The following is a 24,478-nucleotide window of genomic DNA, read 5'->3' on the forward strand; positions in this document are numbered from 1 at the left end:
TAAGGTGAAAACTTATCCATTTTTATTTTTTAAAGAAAAATATTCCTCTTTAAACACAAAGCATGAACTAAAAACCTCTGAGGAACTGCTCCTCCTCCCTTGGAGCGCATTTAACTAAACTGTACAGTGTTAGAGCTCCCCAAACAGGTATACACATATGACATACAAGTATTTTTTTCACAGGAAATAAAGTTTAGGAATCAAAATTGTCCTCCTCATCCTATCTAGATACCCACTCCATCCAAAAGTACCCTGTCCCTTACTCCCACCACAGGACAGTGATGATAATTTCCGGATGCAATGTATATTGAAATTAAAAGCAAGTAGTATTGGCCAAATAGGCCCTTTTTAGCCTTCTAATAAATGTCTGTGAGAGAGGTTAGGACAATAATTATTTCCAGGAATGGTGACTGGAAGAAAAAATATAGCAGCATCCACAGGCAACACAAGCCCTTGATTCCAGCTGCCCTGTTTTAAGGTACCACACCAGTTCAGCAGTGTTTTACAGATGTTCCTATCACCCAAGAACAGGCAGTAGGAATTAAACATTCACAGGCCAAATTGGTTGCTTGAGCAGACAGCCTAAAATTCAGTGAATCTGGCCTACATATGCCAGCAATAATTTTTTTCCCCACATTGCCACAGTGACCAATTTCATGTCTAAGATTTTGTGTAAAAAGATATGATGAACTTCAGAAATCAGCAACTCACTCTACTGGTTCTCTATTACATCAAATAGATACCTGCCAACAGTTGTATCTGCCAAAATACCCAGACTGCAGAACTGGAACCACACTCTAGAATCCAGCTTCATCCTAATTTGGATCAGCAAAATCATCAAAAGTCTCTGCAACGTCTCAGAACAAGCCCCTATCCAAAGAAAAAGTACCTGGACATTTTCAAATGAAGGTATGTAATGGAAAAAGTCTGGAAATAGAGCTCATTTATATCCCAGCTGATCATTAATTGTTGGTATCATTAAAGTAATGGTCAAACCTTTATCAGACCACTTTGTAAAGATCTTCTCCATTCCATACATTCCAACAGTTTTTACAGTAGGAAAAATATTAGAAAAATAAAAGTTCACCCCTGAATTAACATCATCAGTAACAAAGATTTCTACAGGGGGACCAGATACTCTTTCTTCCTCCTACCCAGCTTCATATAGAAAACAGCAGCAACATAGACACAGTATCTAAGAGCTAGATTAAGGCCAACAATATAAAGACAAACATGGGATCAGACCTTTTGAAATGAACAAACACTCCAAATGTTTTTATACATATGGTTGCACATTTGCACACATTTGCACACATTTGCACACACACAGACACACACACACACACTTATACTCGTGTGTACTTTTCAAGCAAAGGCTTTAAAACTGTGAAAGCACCACTGGAGAATGTTCTAGCACCAGAATGAAAAAGTTCATTGTCTTCCCTCTTCAGCAATAAAATCCAAAGTCTTATATTGTTTTGGACAAGGTCACCAAATACTCTTCAAAGAACAGTTTCAGTAAGCAGATTTAGAATTGCAGGGACAGGCTGAAGTCAGTATAAGCAAAAGAGGTGTGTTGAGGGGCTGCAGCTCCTTGGTTGCTGGAAAGGAGGTGAAACTTTGTAGTGCAATCTGGTAGAGACAGAGACCAACTTGTACTTCACGTGAGGGAGAATGGTAAAATTCAGGGCAGACTGGGAGGTGAAAGTGGAAAGTTTGTACACATGAAGTCACAGTGCACATCTGTTGGCATAACAAAGACAAGGAAACCCACAATATTGTCTGGCAGTCTTGTCTCTGCATAGAAGGCCCCTAGGTATGCTGGAAGTCAGGACAAGGATCCATGAATGGGACATCACACTGCACCTGGAAATCATCAAACTCAAAGAGCAAAGGTCTGGACAGAAGCTTGTAAGCTGGCCTAGTGTGTCTATACATGCTCAAGCGAGCATGCAGAAGTTTATATAAAAGGGACAAAAATCCCTTAACACAAGGTTACAGATCACGTTTGGCTATGAGGAGCAATTCATGCAAGTTACAAAAAGAATTAATCACCAAGCTGCAGCACATGTCTCTGCTGCAGGTCTCTCTCCTGGATTTAGGCTCTGTATCTTTACCAACACTCAAACTGCAGAGTCAGGGATGACTTCTCCACAGCCACCCCAGTCAGCAGGAGTGGGCAGAGTCTGTCTGAAAGGAAGGGTGATCATCACTCTGAGGTGTGATTTCAGGTTCAGTGCAGAGAGACACTTTGCTTCTGTGCACATGCAAGAGTACAACAGAGGGAGCAGCAGCAGAACTAAAAGGGGGGAAAGACACACTAAGCATAACATTGACAGTGGGGTGAGGGAGAGGAAAGAGAAAGGAAGTTTGGGGTAACGACCCAAAGGAAGAGACAATAGGAAAACTCTTATTAGTCAGTCCTCTTACTAGTCAGGAAATACATAGCTAATGTCAGGTGGCTCTCATTTCACCAGGTAACCTCAACACAGTGGTAAATCTTCTCTCTGGACTTGGGATTTAAGAATCAAAACATAAAAATCAAGGGGGTTCTTTCATACTAAAAGAGTATTCAGCACATTTCTCTTAAATGACCCCTGAACTCTAAGTGATGCTGACGACTCAGTCAAAAGCAGAAGTGCCCAAATTATAAACTACTTTTGAAAATCTAGGGCTACTTCTCCATTGGACTAGAAAAGAAGAATCTATCCAGAAGGCTGAATTGTCCAGAAGCAATTTTAGCATTTCTCACTGAGACCACCTTGGCATTTAACTAATTAAGAAATACCTTAATTGGTTACTTAGCAAATCCCAGTACCAGACTGAGGCATCGGGTTTCTGGATAAATGTATACAATCAGACAGCTCCTTATATATCTTCTAACAGAATAGATTTGTGCAATTTTGAGCAAGAACAAGCTATGTCACTTGCTGCTTCAGTGAAAAAAAAACAGTGGTCAGAGTTGTGAGCTGAAGCCTTTTGACTGTGGTGCAAATCATGCAGGGATCCTTTCTTATTACAGAATTAATTGTAAAGAATTAATGTCTCTTGGGTAAAGCAAAGCACAGGCTTTCTCTTTCTAATGCAAACTACAAAAGGATGTCTATCTGGGGTGTGTGCATACCTACACCAACAGTGCTGCTGGGGTATGTATAAACAGCAGTTTCTGAGAACCAGTATGACCAAATGCCAGCTGGTGACAGCACCCTCAGGGCGCAGCCCAAGTAGAAGCACAGAGAGATACAAGATGCAAGAATATGACAAACCAGCCAAGGTCATCCATATGCTTAAGCAAGCTTAAGGCAACTTAAGAAAATGTACTGATAATATAGAGGAGAGTGCCAAAGGAAAGAAAGAAGAGGAATCACTAGGCAAAGAGGCTGGGAATGTTGTTACAGTAGCCAAAGCCCAGCACCAGCTACTAAGCCACCTCTCTTCTCCAGCTCATTTGTTCTACTTCTCCTCATTTTACCAGCACCATCAGCACGAGGTTATGTCAGAAAGAAGATGTGGGGATAAGTTCTTAAAAACGTAGCTTAAACATTTTCAGGCCTGTGTCTCTGGTCAGTTCCTTTGTGAAAAAGTGCATGGGCCATTTGACTGGCCTCTTGAATTGAAATGGAACTTTCTGGGAATTCTGCCTGCCACCTCCAAGGGACAATCCTGTAATACGTTCTACCTGGAAGTGATGGCAGCAGCTACCTGGGTTCCTTGCCATGACAAGTTGAGCACACAGTAGCTCTTTAAAAAAAACAGCATGCACCAACGGCATGAACTCTGGACATGGACCTGTGGTTGAATTCTTCTTGTCTCCTCAGAAGCAGGTAGAACCAGAAAGAAAGGAAGTGTTGGCACAAATCAGCGCAGGCTCCGGTAGACATAGGCTGATGTGAAGATGGCATTGAGAGTCAGGCTCACAGCCAGCAGACCTCGAAGAGCAGAATTACCAAAATGACCTTCATAGTTCAACACAAAATAAAAAAGGAAGAGTAGAAAAAGATATTAAAGAACTGATGAGATAAATAGCAGTGAACACATGTTGTGGTCTTTCTCTCTCTTTGGCCTATGTTTTCACCATGAGCAGAAATTGCTCAAGCTCTCTTTCCTGTCAGGAAAAATTCTACTGCTCTTTGGTCCTATTTTCATCTCATTGCTCTTCTCAACACCTGCATCTCCACCCCCTTCCTTCTGTCTCAGTTTAGCACTCTGCCAATATTATTCAGACAGTCCAAAGAAAAGGAATAGCTTTATTAGGATCTTAGCTTAGTAGGCAGAAGCTCCATTTCGCCACTGCTTATTTGATCTCAAGATCAAATCACTATCACAGGACAGCAGAGATCTCAGTTACTCTCAAAGAAATGTTCACACATAAATGAAACACTTGCATGACTTGCACCTACCTCGCCAGCTTGCCAATTCTTCCCCTTTGGTAGTTGTGTCAACGAGACAGGTAGATGAGTGTGATGAATGATCCTCCTTTTTAATGGAATTTTCACTGCAAATGCTCCCTCCTTCCACAGCAGATCTCATATCTGCAAGGAGAAAAAGATATGGAAATTTAGAAGGCACCAGTGGAAGCCAAAAGCAGTAGAAGTTAAAGCTGGACATGAGTAATGAATGGTTGTCTGGTAAAATCATGGAAGGACTGAGGACAGGAACTGGAACCAAAAGGGAAATTTCACTGCTGTGCAGCAGAAGTTGCCTGCATGTTTGTCTCATGCATTGTCCATATCTGCATTACCACACAGAATCATAGAATTGTGGTTAACATCCAGGGTTAGAGGAGTTATCCAAACAAGGGCACCGCTAAGCAAGCAAAGGACATCTTTTTTCAAAGGCAGGTTCTCCAGGTCAGTAGATGCTTAAGGGAGCTTTGGTAGCCTCACAGTCAGCACCACTTGGGTTTTCCCTGTAGGCTTCCCACCTATTGTGTGGCCTAGATGATGCATGACTTTGCTTGCAAGCCAATTCCTTCCTACAAATGTTTTTCCAGGTGTGCAGCAGGCTGCCAGCATACCGTGCATTCCCCGCTCGCCGAGGTTCTTCTTTGGAAAGGAAGACAACTCGGTGGCAAAGATGTTGCTGTCTGAGTGGGTGTGCTCCTCTGAACTAGTTGGGGTGAGCAGAGCTTCATTCTGAGATGGAAAAAGCAGCAGTTTCTGTCCTTTCAGGTTCAGGCGGGCAGGGCTGATGAGTGGCCGGCGGTACCGCAAGGAACCTGAGCTGGAAGTCACAGAGCCGGCTACGGACGGTGCTGGAGAGGGGATACGGGAGGGAGCACAGCTGCTGGACAGCAGGGAGAAGTGTTCTGCAATGGAAACATCCCCAAAGAGGAAATACTGAGATTCTAAACCCAATAAAAAAGGCACAGTTTTCTTTAACAATTCTAGAAGAAAAGGGAGTTGCAAATGTTCATCGGATCTTGTACTAAAACCCTTTCCACATGGACTTCGGTACACTCAGGAATGACTTAGACTGGATATGGGTTTAACAGGAGCTGGGTGAGCTTTCTCAGTTGTGTCCATTCAGCAGATACTGCATTACACATGCTCTTCTGCAGCTAAATTAACCCTTCTGGCATGTCCTTTAAAGGCTGTTGAGATATCAGTATGAAGGGAGATTTGCACAGTGGCATAATCCCAGGCTGGAACTGCATTTCCAGCAGCAAACACTTCAGCAGCACAAACAGCCGAAGGATCCATTTGGAGTCAGGAGGGCAACAGACAGGTCACTAAGGAAGCAAAAGGGCAGAGCAGCCAGGGTATTCAAATTAGTAATTCCTTGGGCTGGGAAACTGAAACAAAAGAGCTGCCCTAGGAACAAACTGAAGTAACTATGAAAACTTCAGAGCAGAGAAGGAAATTTTGCTTCGTCTCACTGATTTCATGGAGAAGGGCACCCAACACATCCAGCACTTTTATCCAATGAACCTTCTGCAGCATTTCTAACAATGAAATTTTTCACTGGGATGTGAGCAGGGAGGAAAGAAACTTGGATCACGCATTTCAACCCACGCACTGCAAATCCTGCAAAGACTGCTGCTGTGGAAGGCACAGAGTATTACCTGATGCTGGAGATTCCTTGGACTGAGATGACTGTGAGGCTGGTCGACTTCCACTGAACAAGTAGCCAGAATCTAAAAAACCAAGAATGAAACAGTTTTGGCAAACCCACAGCAGCCAAGCACTCACTGAGACTACCTGTTTGTCCCAGATGGCAGTGGTTCACTGAGAAACTTCTTAGTGCCATAAATTAAATCACCAGTGCTGGATACTCCTCTGTGCCGCAAGAGCAGCAATCATTCCACAGGATAACCAAATGTGGGTATGTCCCAACCCATTCCCTTCAGAAGCATTGTACCACTCTACTGAAAGTTTCAGACACTTACCTGCTCTGGCCAAGGAGGGGATGGTGCCCAGGGAGAGTGCCCTGTTGAGACGACCAGGAAGGGAGGAAGAAGAAGTTCTGCGTGGGGATCTGAGAAGCTGTTGGTTTGTCAGGTGGACAATACTGGGTGGCGTTGGGACAAAGACAGATGTAGCAGAGGATGGGAAGGAAGTCCCAGTGCCGTTGGGAAAGAGACTGATCGAATCCCCAGAGAGGTACCTGCAAATGACATGCATGACAGACATTTAGCATATTGTACATTCCAGTAACTCCCTCCCTCAGCTGCACTTTTGGCATTAACACTGGCTTTGTGCTTTGTGCTAATTTTTCAGTGCAGGAGTGCAAGATGCAGAATGCTTAGGAGTTTACAGGAGTTAAGTGACCTGTTGAGGGTCACAAAAATCCTGTGACAGAACAGAGGCACAATCCTCAGTTTTCAAATCCTACACTGATCCCTAAACCCATTAATTTTTCCTTTCTTTGCATATGGTAATGAGCCACAAAAGTGTACCAGCATAGCTATTCAGAGGTAACTGTGGTCCTGAAGCACGCACTCCAAGAAGTGTATTGCTTTTAGTGCATAAAAACCCAACCTGTATTACAATGCCTGGGAAATAGTCTAAATTGGCAACAATAATAGCAATAGTATTATTTCTGGGTTCTTTCCAAGACAAGAGCTGCAGAAGAGGTGTCCAACTTGAGAACACAAGATTAGAGAACAGACAAAACATACTAAGGGCACCTGTGCCAGTTAGCTTGCTTTTTAAGTACCGAAGACTTAAAAATAAATAACAGACAGATAAAATCACTCCTATTCCACTGGAAAAATAACTGCATGAGAGGAATTTCTCTCTTAACCAGTTTTTGCAGCTAGCAGTGCCACAGAATTTCATACCCAGCTACCACAGGCAAATAAACTATGCAATTAATTGCTGATATCCTACCTTTGCAGCAGTTTTAAAATTTAAATATCAACCTAAGCTGAATAATCTGTCAAAAATTTACTCCTATTTTTACCTTCTCCCTATTCCTCCTTGCAATCATTTACTGATCTTAGTTGACTACTTTGCATGAAAAATGAGGAGTCAGCTTTGGAGTCTCACTGTGTCCTCATACTATCAAAATGAACAGTTCAAGAATTTCTCAATGTAGAGTAAACCCAGTATTATTTTAAACAATCAAATAAAATACACAATATAAAGTCTAGAATATGAACAAGATCTCTCAAGAATATCCTGAAAGATTTTTGCAGTACACTTGTCAAGTAAGTCATGATGAAGTACTAACAAAGTAGAAAGTATATATATTTTCAAATTGAGATATCAGGCTTTGCAGCATAGAATTAAGCTGCAACACTTGGAGATTTAATCTCACTTCTGATGAGAACACTGAGACAGATGAGAGCAGCAACTTGGCTTTTCTTCAGCCAAAAGAAAGCCAGTAGTAAATTAGTGTGAAGGAATACAGGTATGTCAGTCTTGTGCTGCAGTGTGATTAATGCACATGCCATTTTCTCTTGGAAATTAAAGAGGTGGTGCAGCAACATTATGCAGTGCTAGCATGTCCAGAAGAAGCAGCCTAGAGTTAAGATTACAAATTTAAAATACCTTTCAAAACTACTTATCTGCTAGTACGAGGCAGCCATCAGCACTCCCGACCAGCTCAATCAGGCTGCACAACCTCTGAGTCAGCCAGCTTCCTGGTGCTTGCAAGCAGGACATGCCTTTAACAGCAGCAAGGAACTCATCAGTCTTGCAGCAGAAACTGCCCAACCTCTTCAGGTTCCAGAGGACCTGGGAAGGGTGTCATGCTTCACAAACGTGCAGAGTCCTTTAGTGCACAAGCACTTGGCCCACCACACATACAGAGGTAAAGAGCAGGTGTAGGTGTCCATCTCAGCTTTGTAAGAGAAAAGGAATGGGAAAGGAAATTAAAAGTGCAGCTCAGGACTATGGTATGAATCACATCAGAAAGAGTGATGCCTCCCACTCACTGTGCCATGACTGTGGAGGGCCAAATAAGAGCACTGGCTGGGAATGACAGAGCTCTTTCTCCTGTGCTCCTTTTGGGTCTTCAGGCTAAAGGAGCCAGCATCAGCCAACTGGAAAACAGCTTATCTGGCTTATTGGGTTTTGGCTTATTTTGGGCTGGAAAATGCTACCATCATTTGTCACTGATAACCTCAGCCTCTTTCCTGGGCTTGCCCTTTTTTCAGTGGGGTTTTCATGAGCTCTGCTGCTCAACATCTCCACTTCTTCTCAACCTCACCAAGTTAGAGCAGTCAGATCCTTTGGGCAACTGATGAATCATTTCTCTTGCACCATCCAGAAAAGGAATTTTTCTGCTAAGCAAAGAAGAGCTGAAGAATTTTAAGCATAGCATATTAATGCCTTAGGCTTGGATGCTGACCAAAGAATGGCTTAGATATTGATCTGCTCTGAACAAAGTAAATTCCTGCAACATGTGCAAAACTCTCTCTTTTTCTACGTGCTCTTCACTGTAGTGTTTGCCACTGTCAAGAGGACTAGATGGTGCTAAAAAGCAAGGGTATTGCCATGGGAATGCACTTCAGGGCTGAGAATGGCCAGCTAAACTAAAAATTCTTTCAGAAGCAAATGAAAAAAGGTGAGGAGATCAAGAGGATCGCAAGGCAGGGAGCCAAGAAGCAGCCACATCACTGGAATGGAGCAATGCAGCTGTGTCTCTGCTCTCACACTACTGCATTGCTCCAAGTTTTTTGTGATAATACTAGGTCAGGTAACAGTGAAAAAGTAACCAAAAAAAGGAAAAAAACCAAAAAAGGCTCTGGAGTCAGTTAGTTTGTGGAAAAAGTCAGGGCCCGGAAGCCGTTTATTTCAGAACTTCATATTGTGAACATCAAAAATTAGGTATCTTAATTAGTGTTTACAATGATTGCTAGACAGTTGGGCACAACTCTGCTACAAAGATACTTTAAAAATAAATAAATAGAAGGTTAATGAAGAATGTTACATGCTATGGGACTGTACACTGTCCTGAAGAAACACCTCCTGCCAGCAGAGCCTCCCCTCCTCTGTCTCAATACCTTGCTCTTATCCAAAGACACCACCACATGGGCGTGCCTTTTTAATTCACATTTTACCCAGAGATGCTGAATCACCTCTGGGACAGAGAGAACCATGGGGGAGCATGGGTCAGGTCAGACTACAGGGCTGTGAGATGGACCCTCTCTTACCATCAGGTAATTGTCAGTTGTGAGTTTCCTCCGGACTTTGGGTCCCATCATAATTTACTTAGGATTTACCCAGGTATAAGAGCACCATTTTCTCCTGTGGGTGCTGCTGCCCAGACTGCAGCAGGAGGAGCAGCAGCTCACTTTTGCTTCACTGCTGGCTGGGAGATGAGCAGGTTTCTGTGAGCTGACCTGCAGTCACTTGTCTGGTCTGCTGCATTGCATCGGCCACTGCCACAACCTGTGCCTTGGGTCAAGCTGACAGCATCAGGAGCAAAGAGCAATACAATAACTAAAAAACAGGCACAGGGAGAGGGGAGAACAATGCTTAAAAGTCTCAGACACAAAGATTCTGATAGGTGACGCTGAGAGCTAGAAACTTTAGCTGCCAAGACTAAGAATTCTCCTATATGTTGCCCTATTTTGGATGAAAAAGGAGGGCTGAATTAGAGCTGAAAATGCTCCAGCTGCCAGGCCCTGCACTAATACCTTCTAGAGTACAGACAGATGTTTGGTATCAACTCTGCCTTTCCTCCTAGCTGGTGGCACAAAGGTAGAGGGATGTGTGTACATGCACATCCCACATCTACCTAAATCCAGACTTGTTGGCCATGACAGAGAACCTCTTGACTTTTCCTGCCTGGGGACTTAACAGCTTTGGTCCCAAATGAGGCTTTACAGGGGATGACACGAGGAACACTTCAGGACTGAGTACTGCCCCTTTCACAAGAGAGCATCTGCTCTGGTTCAGAGAGGCCCTAAGTAGACCTGCAGGTGACAGCACACCTAGCACAGACAGGCAGGTTATATGTGACAACACACAATGTCAACAGCACCTCTAAAAACTGAAGCAAAGCCATACACCACAGCTCCCTGTTTTCACGAGTGGAGTCACTCAGGAGCAATTGTCTGGTTACTAATGACACTATTTTTAAAAGTATAAATAACTTGTCCACAATACATCAAGATGTACTTTCTATAGTACCTAAACATGATTATTAGTGTCACATCATTTCAGAGTACTTGAAAAAAAAAGCCAAAATAAAACACTACTACTTGATTGTTATACTGCCCTCCTGTCCTCACTCTTTGAAACACCCAAGCTCAGTTCACTAGGGCATGCAAAGCATGGATGTAGGAAAGGATGAGTTAATAGAAAGAATGGGACATAAATATAGTGTATTTAGAATTGTAAAGAATCACAAAGGGGTCAGATTGCATGCACTGATGTCAGTAAGGTTTTCAGGAAGATCAGAAGTAGCAGCAGCAGAAATGCTTATGTGGTTGCTAGCTCTGGGTTCTCCTTCAACTCTCCCATAGTCTGCAGAGCTGCTCAGAAATTTTAGAGTGCAGCCCAAGTAGCCAGGTATGCTCAGCCAACACTCACTGGTGGCAGGTAAAGGACAGAAGCACTGGCAGATGTACAGGCACTGCTGTTCCTCTTGAAGCTGTGTCAGTTCCACTGAAGCAGATCAACAGTGTTGTAAAAAATCTCATCCAGGGAAAGGCACTTAATGAACCCACACTGGCCCCTTTGTACACCCAACTCTGCTGAGCAGGGCACAAGGTGCTTTTGAGTTGGCAGATAAGCCATGGCCACTGTGAGAGGAAAGACCAGAGTCATCATCCACTTTGGGCTGGAGCAGGTTTTATTTCAAGTGACATACAAACCCACTAACAATCCCTCACCACATCACTCCATTCTCTGGTACCATCCTCTGGTCCAGACACCAGCACATGGCCAGTGGAAAAAAAACCAGCACCTGAAATCAGAGGCTTTTGGCTAAAATCCTTCAAAACTGTTTGCATGCTCTGGCCTGCATGGCCAAGAGAATCGTCAGGCAACAAAGCATCAGGTGAGCACAAGTTACCTACCATAAGTTCCTCTGTGGATAGAAATAAGAGTACAACTAAGAGAAAACAACAAGCACAAAGCACTGATCAAGTGGTTCTGGATTATTTTTGTGTCAGAGGTGTTAGTAAATTACTAGCCCTTTGTTAGCTATTACTCCCCTTAGCAGAAGGAAATGATTCACACAAAATAGCACCTCAGCTCCACAAGGATGGTGTGTGGTACTGTGCTCAGATGTTGGACTTGCACCAAAATACCTGAGCTGGAAGCACACGTTTCCTTCTGCTGGGCCCACTGGAGAGGAAGCAAGCAGGCAGAGTGAGATGGCACAGCTAAGAGCTATTTCCTAACTGAACCTCAAGTAAAAAATGCAAAGTTGGTAAAGCACCTTCTGTACACAACCTATAGCATGGTAGAGTGTTTAGAACAGTTTGTTTGGCACTGAAATCAGATAATACACAAACAGTCTTAGTGAATGCAGTGGTGCTTCAGCTCTTTTTTTCTTTTTTCCTTCAGAAACAGTCAACAGTAAAATACTGGTAATTTATGACCAATCTTTTTCAGACCTAATTGTCAAAGGAGAAACAATTTGGACAGATTGAATGCTAGCAGTTTATAAATTAGAACACCTCTGAAAAAAACACCTTCTCTATCCTCCAAAAGATCAGTCATCCTTTACCATCAGCAAAAGAATATGTGAGACAAAGCAGGTGAGAAAAGCATAAGAAGAGGAGACTGTCTGCATCAAAGTCCCAGAAGACCAAAAATACAGTTGCTACAAATTTGGTTTGGAGGCTTTCACATTTTTTGGTCTTTTTTAGAAGCAGCAGCACAGACATGCTGATGCATCAAGAAGTAGGAACATAAGCTGACACCTGAGCAAAGACAAAAGATTCTTTGGCATTAAAACTGAAACACACTTCTGTTTGTGTTTTGATATTTTGTTTTGCCTCTGAAATGTTTCCAGTTATGAGTACAAAAGTTCTTCAATTACAGCCCATGGACAAAGCACCACAGGGACCAGGGCTTCAGTTGTACAGCTTGTCCATAAAACAAAACAGATTTCTGGTCTTCTGGCATATAAAATCAGTGCAGCTTGTAAATGTATTTCATTTGGATTAATCTGCATAAAGTGAAGACAAATGGATTCTTGCTTGCACATCAACTGCAGTTAATGTACCTCCCAGATGAAAAGATTTTAAACCCATCTGGTATAGATTTGCACTTGCTGTGCAAACAGAGCTAAAATATTTCTTCACAGTATTACTCAGGCTTCACAGTGTAAACCCCACTCCTTCCCACAGTTCTACCAACTGCTCATTCCTGATACCTAGCATGTACCCTCCCCATCCCACAACAGTACTGCACATGAAAAAAAAAAAAAGAGAATAAAAGATCAGATACAGGAAAGCAACATAACACTGAACGGCCAAACATCACAAAAGGCACCAGACCCCAGGGAGGTCAAAGATAGGGCATGCTAAAATTGAAAGAATTTTAAAAATGCTATTAGAAAGAAGGGAAGAAAACAGCAGCTCAGAAGAGAAAGAAGGCCACATAGAACAGGGCAAAGTGAAACTTAATATAGCTTAAAACTTTCAGCTCCTGAAAGCAAAGGATCTCAAAAGGCTCACAAGCACCTTTAGAGGCTGCCAGTTAAAGTTTCCTTGCTATGGGGCAAGGAACTTTGGACAGATTATTTTTTTTCTTACTTAAAAAAGGGTATTGTCAGCATTGTCATTTCTAAAATCATGCATGACATAAAGCATGACCAGCCCCACATATTTTAAATGTTTGTCAGCTGCTCTCACTCCTCCTCCTCAAGGTCTCTACATATCCTTCTAAACATGAGACTCCTCCCATCACTTGGATGTACTTGAGAGCAGAGCTGTGACTGTGGAAGTCTAACCCAGCACTGAGGACCCTGCATACATCTGATGGCTTTTTTTCCTCTTTTGATGAAGCCATGTGGCTTCTTGAAACAATTGTCTAAATTATAAAAACCTGTCCTAGTGGAAAATGGGACATAATGGGTCTTATTTAGCATCTTAGAAGTCTGAGGCTGGAACAAGAAATAATCTGACTGTGAGCTGGAAGACAGATCTTTAGGGTCAGAATTGATGAATGATGGGAACATGGAAGAGTGGAACCAGACTTTGCAGATGCTGGATTCCTTTAGTGGACAAACATCAGAGAATCATCATCCCCAAGCACCAGAATGGAGAAAGGTGTTCCATTTGCTTGGAGGTGGATATTGCAGTTCTCTGAAGGCACCAAAGTTCCAGTGGAGAGCAGATATAGGAGGCAGGTTTGTGTGTCCCCTGCCCACACCAGTCATTAAGTTACAGGCCCATGGGCCTTCAAACAGAAGCTGTACCTTCCCATGACACGATCAATTTGGTTTATAATTAACAAATCTCTACCAAGCCTTTGTTAGTGCAATCTGTTTTTGCAATGAATGCCAATTTGAAGAACAGGATGTATGAAAAGCTATGAAATATCTTTTCCTCCTTTAAATAAACTTCTATAATATTCCCAGCATCCAGTAGTGCCTGGACCTTTCAGCAGGAGATGCAGATACTTCATAGGGAGATCTCCATTCTGATTATTTTAGAGTTTATACTTAGGAAGATCAAGGCAGCCAATTAATTTATATCAGCCTATTAGTGTGGCAAGAATCACTATGCTATTCTGACCAGAAGAAAATAGAGCATCTCCTGTAACAATGTTACTTCCTCTTGAAACAGCCAAATCCGGATGAGAAACTCAGTGGAGAGCCTTGCAAAAAACAGTGCAGGGTAATTAGATTACTTATCCTAAGAGGGCCCAACAAGTTAATTCTATAAAAACCCCAAGCACCCTCCTGCCTACAGTTAAGATCCAGCTTGCAGTGGAAACATGCAACTCAAAGTCCCAAGTTCCAGACCACTTTCTGGCACCAGTGCCAGACTTGAAAAAGGAATCCCTCCAAGTAACGAGAAAAATTCATCCTATTGCCATGCAGTCCCACAGCAGAGACTCCCACCCCTTCCTAGAGCACCTCCTCCTACACTGTGTACTCAATGACACAGAAAACATAGACTGAGTAAGGAGTGATGTATCACGAAAGCTGATCATATGCCATAGTAGTATGTGGTTGCTAGTCCCCTAATTCTCTTTTTAAGGCCACAGGAGTGGAGGCACATACATATTTTTATCCAGTTGTGTTTTCACGCAGATGTTCCTTGGAGAATGATGAGGGTGGGTGGGTAAAAAATCCAAGAAAACCAGCACAGAAATCAACAGCCACTGCTAGATTTGAAAATTGAGCCTAAAACAGTTGCATACTTTCAGATATTCAATCAAGATACCCTGAGCTACATAACCTTTTAGAGCACCCTTTTAAATATATTACTGAAGTTGTATTCAAAAGCACTGAAGGATGACTCACCATTTAAAATGAGAGTCATAGAAGGGCAGGGTGAGAGAGAGCATACAGGTAAGTGATGCTACACAGTGGAAGGCAAGAAGAACCAGGTTATGGATTATTTGTGTCCCCTCTTTGCATGCCTGTACACCATGCAGTGTTACTACAGCACACATTATGAGGACTCAGAATCCAGAGGCAAGTTCCCATCAGTTCAAAATTAAAATGACCAGCACCATTAGAAAACTGAAGGTGGCCTGGGCCCCATGAAGCATCAAGGCAGAGGATTCCTCTGTGACAGGCTAAGGGTGGACAGGCAGTTAGAAGAACCAGAAGGACAGAAGCCAGAATCAATTTTGGCTGGAGGAGCAGAATGGGGAGGAGGTGGCTGCATTTATGGAGCAGTTTGTGAAGCAGCTGCTGGAAGAACTGGCTTTGGGGCTAAAGTACGATTCAGGAGGAAGGGAAAATGGAGGCAGCAGGAGTAGCTTCCTTAGCTAGCAACAGCAGTGGAAATGCTCCAAACAGCTAGCACAGTGGGAAGCAATGATGGGGAAAAAAAAAAAAAAAGTAAAAAAAAAAGTATATATATGGAAGATCTTCACTGCTTATCTAATATAAAAAAAAAAAAAGAAAAAAAAAAAAATAAACAGAGGAAGAGAAAATAGAGAGGAGAGAGAAGCACCAGTCACAAAGAGTGCACAAGGCTTTTTCATCCTTCCCCCAGGGTCACTGCTCTGGCTCTGACCTTCGGGGCCGGTATCTCCGATGGCCCGATGACTTCCGTGTTGCCACTGCTGCAGTGAAGCCCACCAAGCAGCACAAGGAGGTGGTGCCAAACTTGGCTGTGTCAAGCCAGCTGGGTGTTTCTGTCTTCAGGTACCTCTCAGCTACGTGCAGACTCATCACTATGAGCCACAGGACTGAAGCAAACGCATCGATCCGCCGGAGCCTGCAACACCAAAAAGAAAGCGAAGACATGAGGTAAGGGTTTAAATACCAATGAACCCCCTGGTTCCCGAGGAAGAAGAGGGAAAGTGGGGAAAAGGTGGGGAGGGTACACAAACTAAGCAGGTTATGTTCTCTTTTACTACAGTTACACCATCTGCACACCTTTCCGCAGCTGTAGGGACCCGAAGAGATCAGTTCCATTTTCTACAGGATTATGGAACTGCCCAGGGAGCTTTCGATTCAGTGTAATTCAAGGTTAAATTGAATGAATCAAGACAGAGATCCAAAGCAAGCTCTGCTGTCTCCATCATACTGGCTGGCAACCGAAAAAAATAAACAAGAACTGTGCCACCCATTACCACATGTGCCCTTCTGGCAAATGTTGATTCAGTGAGGTAGGGAGTCAAGACAGAGCAAAAAAACTCCAACCAAATGCAGTTTTCCTTCAGGTGAAACAAAAGAGTACACCCACCTGATCCGTCCAGCTAAGAACATGGCCAACACGCAGGTGAACAGCCCAAGGACAGCCACTGCTACCTGGTGATTCTTCCCATAAGCCCATGCAGCACTCAGGTTTTCCACCATCTTCTCTGGGAGCAGGTGGAGCAGCTCCTGCCAGCCTGCCACTGGCACAGAAGTGTCATTTTCCAAGTTTGCATGTGAGCTGGTGACAGTCCTGTTCTGAAGGGATGCTGGATCAGAGGAGACAGGGGCAGAGACTGCTGCACTGATTGAGAAGGGGTTGCCTGACCCATACAAGGCCATCAGAACCAGGAATGCACAGCTGAGAAAGGCCAAGAACCGCAGAAATATGACCTGAGCTGGTGTGGTTACGGAAGCAGAAGAGAAGGATGAAGACAAATTCTGCAGAAGAAGGGAGAAACACCTTGTCAGAAGCTGAATGAGCTCTAGTAAGGTTTTGAAATGGTGCTTTATGAAACACTTCCAGGCCGCATGGTTTACTTGGACAGTTTGCTCAAGTCTTTGTAAATCTGCACTAGGCTGACACCACATGGGATGCTGAAGACTATCAAAGAACGACAGCAGAGCAGAAGCCAAGACCAGGTTGGACAATGTGGCAAGGAGAAGGCTGTAATTCAGTTCCCATCATTCTTAATTCTTCCCCCTCCTTGTACCCTGCAGTTTCCTGCACTGTACTCATAAATTGGCTTCCCTACCTCTCATTTTCTGCCTGTACACTATTTTCCTTTCACTCTTGTTCTTTTCATATAGTTGGCTTACCTTCTGGCAGTTGCACGGAATGACACCAGCAAGAAGAAAACCTCCAACTAACATCATGTGGCAACCATCATGTGCTCTTCTAAACTTTTGCCACGCTCCTCAAGTCCAAGAGTCAGAGGCTGCTGCCTTCCTTTCCTAGCAGCAAATCCAGGTGCAGAAGCACCTGGTTGTCCACGCTTCCCCCTGAATTCCCTCACCTCTCCCCCCCACATACCTGAGTATAGGTCTTGTCTGTCTCACGGCGTTTGAAATGGTGGCTGAGCAGCAGCGCCCGGAGTTGCCGATTCTGATGTTTGATGTAATACTCCACAGCAGCCTGGCATGGACGGCACAGCTTGTAGGTCTGCTCCAGGTGGTGTTTATACACCTCAATCTCCTCATCATATTTGCCCTGGTGAGAGAAGAAGAGAGGAAAAAGTAGGTGAGAACTGCAGGTTCTTCACCACTTGTATTTTCTACTGACACATGCATCCAGACTCCAGAGAAACTGCTGCCTGAAAACAGGCCTGAAGAGTGACCAAGCTGGAGCCCAGCCATACAATCAGTGTGGCATACAGCTGACTCAGCCTTCATGTCCCAAAAAGACAAAACAGCCTTTGAAGAGAAGGCTGCTGTGGCCCAGTTCTGCCATCTTTATCAAGACCTTATGAACTCAACACAGAAGAGAGAGAAAAAACTACACTTCACTTCCTCAAATGTTGTACCTTCACACCATGGTAGAGAAGGGAGAAACAAGTTCCTTTCAAAATTCAGTCCTAGCCTTGAAGGCTGTCACTGGAAGCTCCATAAATCATTAATGGCACTTATCAAAGAAAGACAGTGAGTAGGACCAAAGGTGCCTTTTTGAGCATCAGTACAGTGGACACACCACTGCTGTCACTGACACACACAGTAACCATGATGAATAACATGGTGTCATGTTTCTTAACTAGCACAGACACTGCAGATCACTAAATGCCTAAAAAGGGGACAAAGGCTGCCATTACTTGAGCAAGTGGATAGTCTGGTAAGAGGCAAGGACTAGAAATAAAGCTGAGAAAAGGGAACCAGCCAAAGATGCTCTCATTAAGTATGCTCAAATCTAAATCTACTCCCTGGGAGTCATCCTGACTAAACTCATTACAATTACACAAAGCAGACTGGATTAGGCAACCCAGAGGATGAACACATTTCTCTGCAGATCAGTCTTATAACCCCAAGGCTGAAAGCTAAAAAATGCCACACTAAATTCTCTGCACGAAGCTTTGAGGAGCCACAAAACTGTGAAGGAGAAACCTCACTATCCTATCCTCCATGCATATTAACTGATGGAAAGACAACGCAGTTGCATAGCAGGAAATCCCACTGCTGCAAATATAAAATCCCTTCTTCCTCCTAGGCATAAATGCCTAACCAGAGAGATGATGAGGCTGCACAGAATTTCTCTCTCTCTCCACTACCAAAAGCAGAGCACCATAAGCAAGGCCTCAGGAAAAACAGAATCTATTAAGGCTTCAAGGTGACTAGTGGGCTGCTGTGCTTACTGGATCCTAGAAGCTCAGCTGGGTCAAGGGTAAGTACTGGAGTTGTAAACTGATCTCAGCAACATGCCAGCTTGGTTTTGGGTTAAAGCTTCAATTTCCAGTGTCCACCTGAAACAGGTCATTCATTCTGGCTTTGGACTATGGTTAGGTAGGTTTGCAACATTAACCAGCAACTTTTTCTGCAGTGGAGTGACATGCAGTGCTACTGGATACATCATTCCATAGCACCCTGAAACACTCCTGTCTTTCCTGGCTGCAGCATGGTATTAAACACAGAAAATACATGCATGGGAATGCTGTTGAGAAACATTTTCCTGTGGTGCCAGTCCCTAAGGAACACTTACCTCGTCCCTTGGTGAAAATGAAGCCAACTGTTTGATCTTTGTGGTTTGATGGTTGTTGCATTTCTTGCAAAGCAGAATTTGGCTGCTCACCCACTGTTGTGGTTTGGTAGGATCACAGAAAGTTGTAGCACCTGACACAACATGATTAAGGTGTTCCATGTACTGAGCAGGGATGGGCTTGTTGTAGTCTCCATTCTGTCAAGAAGCAAAAAGGGAGGCAGGAAGAAAAGCTAACATGAGATCACAAAATCAAAGTTAAGTATCCTCGGGTTGATAATAACATTCCCTAAGCTTCATCAGAAGCCCCGTGCTCCATGGATTCACATGTAATAAAATACAAAATGTTTCAAATCTTCTCCCTCATCCACTGCTCTATATACCTACTGCAAGCAGTTGGTTGTAGATTTTTGGCTTAAGACAAGCTTCATTGGTGAATACCCTGAAATAAAGCAATTAATCCAAAATACAAACCCAAAGAATTGTAATAAAGAGATTCTTAAGACATATTGGTGAAAACATCAAAGCCCTTTTTGCCATTTGAAGCAAGAGACGAAGTCTTCTGTGTCAGCACACCCCAGTACAGTGAATTCTCTCCTACTTCATCAAGTGCTCAGCACAGAGCTGCCAGCTGTTAGACTGCTGGATATTCATCTGCCCTGGGCCTGTATCATCTTAAATGAGGAGCGGGGTTTTCCTGTTCTTCAGGTCATGCACTTCCCCAGCCAACATTCAAGCAATTTGTCACTGTACCTCTTGGAACCCATTGTATTGTTCACAGTTGGGGCAGTCCCAGCAGTTTCGATTCCCGTATGGCACCACCGTGTCCTGATTGCAGAACCAGCAGTTCACTGTCACGTGGGTGGGTTTCTTCCTGTCAGGAGAGGAAATGTCAGGCATCAACACCCAGTTCAGCTGATGCAGAGGAAAGCAATGGCTTTCAAATAGGGAATGCAAGAGAGGCTGGAATAACAATCAGTCTTCCCGTTCAGCATGTTTAGAGGTATGACTCAGAGTTGTCATTTTAGCAATGAAAAGATGGACTTCTAGTCCACCTCTACTTCCAAAGTAGAAATAAATTTCTGCCTGATGCTTGTACCTCCCTGTCCCAGTACCACAGACATGCCAGAACTTTAACAACCTTGTCATTTACCCACTTGACTGTTTTTCAGAGGCATTTTTAGGGATGCAAGACCTCTCCATAATCAGCAGTGTGAATATATACAAAGGGTCCAGCACAGCTGCTGCCTAAAACACAGGATTCTTGGAAATGGAATTTATGCTCCGCAAGAACTGCACCTGATGGAACTCTTCGAGTTCTCCAAGAATCCTGTGTTTTAGGCAGCAGATCTGCTGGACCCTTTGTATATATGCAGACCTTCAGCAGACCTAGGAAATGGGCTCATGGTTACAGATGTGTCTGCTCAGCTTGTTACTACATTTTTCAAAGACAAAGCATATCAAACAGCTGTGATGTTCGAGCAAAGAACTTCAGTCTCCTGGCCCTTGAGCCTGCCTGCTGAAGGTCTGCATTTGTCTTGAAACTTTGTGCACAACCCAGGAGGAAGCTTCCTAGCAGGTCAAGGCAACACAGCCCATCTGTTTGGGTTTATCCAAACAAGTCCTGGTCGCACCTCCAACGGGAGGGCAGCTGTTGAGGCAAAGTGCAGGCAGGGGCCCACAATGCTATGCAGACAGATGGACCCAGCTGCTACCAGCCCTGTTTGCTGCTCAACTTCACCAGCATGCCTGGTGAAGCTTCTCAAGCAGCAGCCAAAGCAGCTCAGCAAGGATGCTCACTGGGGGTCTGGAAAGCAAGTAACAGCAGCTTAAGTGCTTCCCCCTGCTCTAGGAAATGTTCTCTGCTGCCGCAATATTTTGTTGCAAAACATCTTCTGAGTGCTGCAGAAATGCTGCCTGGCATCCTGCAACCAAACAGGCAGGAGTTTCTCCCCATAGTTAAGCTGGCCTCCCTCTACTGTCATCTTTATAGCTGAGTGCCTATAATTAAGATTCTTCCCCACTGCAATTTTCACAGATCACGTCCTGAAACTTGGTTCATAAAATACCAACCCCTCAAATGATACTTAAGCCCCCTGCTAAAGTACTAATGAGGAGGATAACCTTAAAATGAAGCACCAGAATGAAGCTTAAAAAGCCTGAGTGCACAGAGGGTTCCCTACCAGATGCTGAAAGAAAATGGCTGGAGCTACTAGGGTGACAAATTCTCATCTCAAAATAGATGCACAAACCCACACCCTCTTGAAATGAATATTCACTGCTCAACTTCTTTTATTGGCAAGGAGGCTCAAAACAGTAAGTGATCCAAGTTAAAAATACCACCACTGAAACTGATAGGCAAAAAAAATAAACAAAAAGTTTAAACCAGTCAGAAATCTAAGTTGCTAGTCCAAGTTATCCAGGAGTTACCACTGTCCAAAAGCCAAGCAAAGCTCACATCAAAACAACCATGTGAGTGATGGACAGCAACACCTATTTCACCAATAGTTTCATCTTGGTGTCACTGGTGTAGAAGCTACGGAAATATAATGTGTAGGCTTCAGCATGTTAACCACCAAGATCCAAATCCCACTGCACCTTGAGCATAGATTTTGCTAAAAAACAATGAAAGAGCCAATGCTGAATCCTATCTGAGAACTTGCTAGTATCAGAGACCAAATTCTTCATATACTTAGGACCTTTCCATCTTTTCCAAACAGGGTTCTATTTCTCACTCTTCAGGCTGAAGAAGTGCTACCAAATAGCAGCCCTTCATTCTCACAATGTGTTCAAATGAAGTTGCTATATCTTGGATTATTTAGGATAAAAAGCAATAAACCTTTTTTGAACCTAAAATCTGTTGCCATAGAAATAGGTGCAAAAAAAACCCTAAGTTCCCAACCCCCTGGATGCAAAAAAATTAAATAAAATAAAAAAAAGTAATTTCAGGAAAGAACATGTAGCTAGGGTGCTAATTTTAAAGTAATTGGACAATAAAAACCAAAAACAAATACTGCATTTGGAAAGACTCTGAAATAGAGATTCAGTGACTTTGGAACTATATATACCTTCACTGGCTTCACGCAGCAGCTGAATGATAAACTAGAGAACACATTGCTTCTGAAGTCAGACATTCTGCAACAAGAGAAACAATGCAAAACTCATCCTCTCAATCCCTTGCAAAACATTAGGCAAATCATCTTTAAGGAGTTTATAATTCATCACTGTATAAACCTGAACTAGCTTCACTGGACAAAGAACCACTCTTTAAAATAAAACCTGAGCAGCAAGAAGTGATTGAATTACTGCAGAGAGATTCCATTGACAGCTGAGTTTGAACAAACTGTTTTGCTGGTATAGAGAAGACCTTTGCTTAAGACAACACTGAGGGGACATACATGGAGTGAATTTAGTTATGAGATCAAAACCTAAATGTCTGATACCACTCAGACAATATGACACGTTCTTTTGTAAGAGGCTATCAGATTCTCCTTTTCTATCAAGCTTTCTGCCACGTACATGATGCTTTCAACTATCAAATGGTGACAAACACCATTTAGCAACTAGTTTGTCTCTCAAATAACATAAGAAGGAATTCATGTTCCTTCTGACTTCCAATACTCTCCACTGTTCCCCATTTATATATAAATACAGTCATGCTTAAGTCCACACATTTTATAGATTCACAGACCCAGACAAGGACACAGACCCACAGTCACAACCACCTCCTGTGCTGGCCCCTTCAAAAGCTGCCTTCTATAAAATGGCACCTTGAGGGAGGTAGCAAATGTTAATAATCTGGAGAACACCAGCCACTAGGCTGGAAAAGGTGCCTCTTTATGTCATGTCAGCATCTCTGACAACTTTTCAACTAAATGAAAAAAATGCTCACTTTTTTTCCATGCTGAAAATCGAGCAAACATTAACAGCAAAGGCTGTTAATAACCAGGTCTGTGTTTGGATCAGATGCCCTCCTTAATGACTTTAAAAGATTCATTTAACTAAGGTACTACAGAAGCAGTATTGAGAAACACAAATATATATAGCTGCAGAGAATTATCAAGGTCATGTCCTGAAAATATCTACAGCTCACTAACAATTTTGAAGGACTTTGGGAAAAAATGCCTTCCATTCCAGAGACCTTTGAATGAACTTGAGTAAAAGAAATCCAATCTCTTCCCTCAAAAGACATGTCAGTCCCAGCTGGGTCAAAGAAATACTGCCTGCTTCACTGGGATTTGCTTTAGGCTACCACTACTTCTTAGCTGCCCTAAACATGCCATAGAAATGCCAAGTCTTGTGTACAGGCTAATATACCACAGACCAGTTATATGGCTACATAAACAGAAAATACTTTAAAGCAAACAAGTATATGATTATGGATGCAGAAATATGCCTCTAGTTCAAAGCATAAACTTGAAGTGAACCTTAAGAGAAGGAGCCCTTGGGAGTGCCTTTTACTCCAGAAGCAGTGGGCAGATGAGCAGACTGCTCACTGTTCTGTTGCACTGTCTCACAGTGTTCCACACATTCCTACATCCATTTCAAACTCTGCTAGATTAAAATCTGTCAAATTGTTTAATTTACTCCTTTTACAACATCTGTACCCTGACTTCTTTCTAGGTGCTCTTCAAACCTTTTCAATTGATCTCATTTTTAAAATATGTTCTGAGGTCAGAAACGTTCAGTGCAATTAAGAACCCAAAGACTTTCTGGTCGCCAAGAGCTTTGACTTCTCTGTCACCTCCCCAGGTTGCAGCCCTGCACCCGCCTGGATGCTATTCCATCAGCTCTCTGCCACTGTAACCCAGCAATCACTCTTTCATCTCCACACCGACCAACACAATAAGCGAAAGGCTCCTTTCCTGAGGAAAACCCCGAGCCTTCAGCTCTTTTTGTAACCCCGCCAACCTCCAGATCACGCATGGAGGAAGGGAAACGCTGTGTTCCTCAGCACAGCTCCCACAGCATGCAAGCCCTTCACGATCGGTGCAGGCACACAAAGGGACGAAGCAGTTCCAGGGGACAGCGTAACCCAACCACTTACCTACGAGTTTCCCTCGCCGCCGCCAATTCGCAAGGACCTTCTCCTCACCACGCGCTTCCTCAATGCCACCACGGGGACAAAACCCACCCGAGCCCCCAGCCGGGAGCCCCGGCCTCCCCCCTCAGCCCTGCCCAGCTTCCCTCCGCCGCCCATGCCGTTCCCTCTGCCGCCGCTCCCGGCGAGGCCGGGCAGGCCGAGCAGCCCTGCGCGAATCCCTCCCGCCGCCTCGGCCCCGCCATCGCCGGCCCCGCCATCGCCCGCCCCGCCCCGGCCCTTACCTCCGCGCCATGCGGTAGAGCAGCAGCCCGGCGGCGGCCGCGCAGACGGTGACGCCCAGCCCGCCGGCGGGGCAGCGGGCCAGCAGCACCCCAGCTCCTTCCATACCGTTCCCCCACACCGGGGCCGCCGCCGTCGCGGTGACCTCGGCGCCGGAGCTTTGAAAGGCGGCGCGACCGCCCCCCTGCCGCCCCCCTCGCCCCCGCCTTTCTCCTCTCCGCTCCTCTCCTCTCCCCTCCTCG

General features: G+C 43.9%; 1 protein-coding gene across 2 annotated transcripts; it reads right to left on the minus strand.

Moving 5' to 3' along the window:
* TMEM201 (transmembrane protein 201) lies at positions 1 to 24,478 on the minus strand. Of its 2 annotated transcripts, none has more exons than XM_030463526.1 (11): positions 24,239 to 24,478; positions 19,667 to 19,787; positions 18,917 to 19,111; positions 17,264 to 17,440; positions 16,280 to 16,671; positions 15,605 to 15,808; positions 6,389 to 6,606; positions 6,065 to 6,136; positions 5,018 to 5,308; positions 4,401 to 4,532; positions 1 to 3,956 (listed from the first exon to the last, which is right to left on the minus strand). In XM_030463526.1, exons 1-11 carry the CDS (start codon positions 24,340 to 24,342, stop codon positions 3,859 to 3,861), a joined length of 2,004 nt encoding a protein of 667 aa, XP_030319386.1. In that variant the 5' UTR covers positions 24,343 to 24,478; the 3' UTR covers positions 1 to 3,858. The 2 variants fall into 2 exon arrangements, with proteins under 2 accessions (XP_030319386.1, XP_030319387.1); XM_030463527.1 differs by lacking the exon at positions 24,239 to 24,478 and adding an exon at positions 23,961 to 24,039.

This window comes from Calypte anna, chromosome 21 (genome assembly GCF_003957555.1).
Source record: "Calypte anna isolate BGI_N300 chromosome 21, bCalAnn1_v1.p, whole genome shotgun sequence".
Taxonomy (NCBI): Eukaryota; Metazoa; Chordata; class Aves; order Apodiformes; family Trochilidae; genus Calypte; species Calypte anna.

Coding starts and splice junctions, on each gene's coding strand:
- TMEM201 (XM_030463526.1), bottom strand. CDS start 24,342: ATGGAAGGAGCTGGGGTGCTGCTGGCCCGCTGCCCCGCCGGCGGGCTG. Junction 19,788..24,238: donor CTCTACCGCATGGCGCGGAG/GTAAGGGCCGGG, acceptor CTCTCCTGACAG/GAAGAAACCCACCCACGTGA. Junction 6,137..6,388: donor CCCCTCCTTGGCCAGAGCAG/GTAAGTGTCTGA, acceptor TTGGTTTTTTAG/ATTCTGGCTACTTGTTCAGT.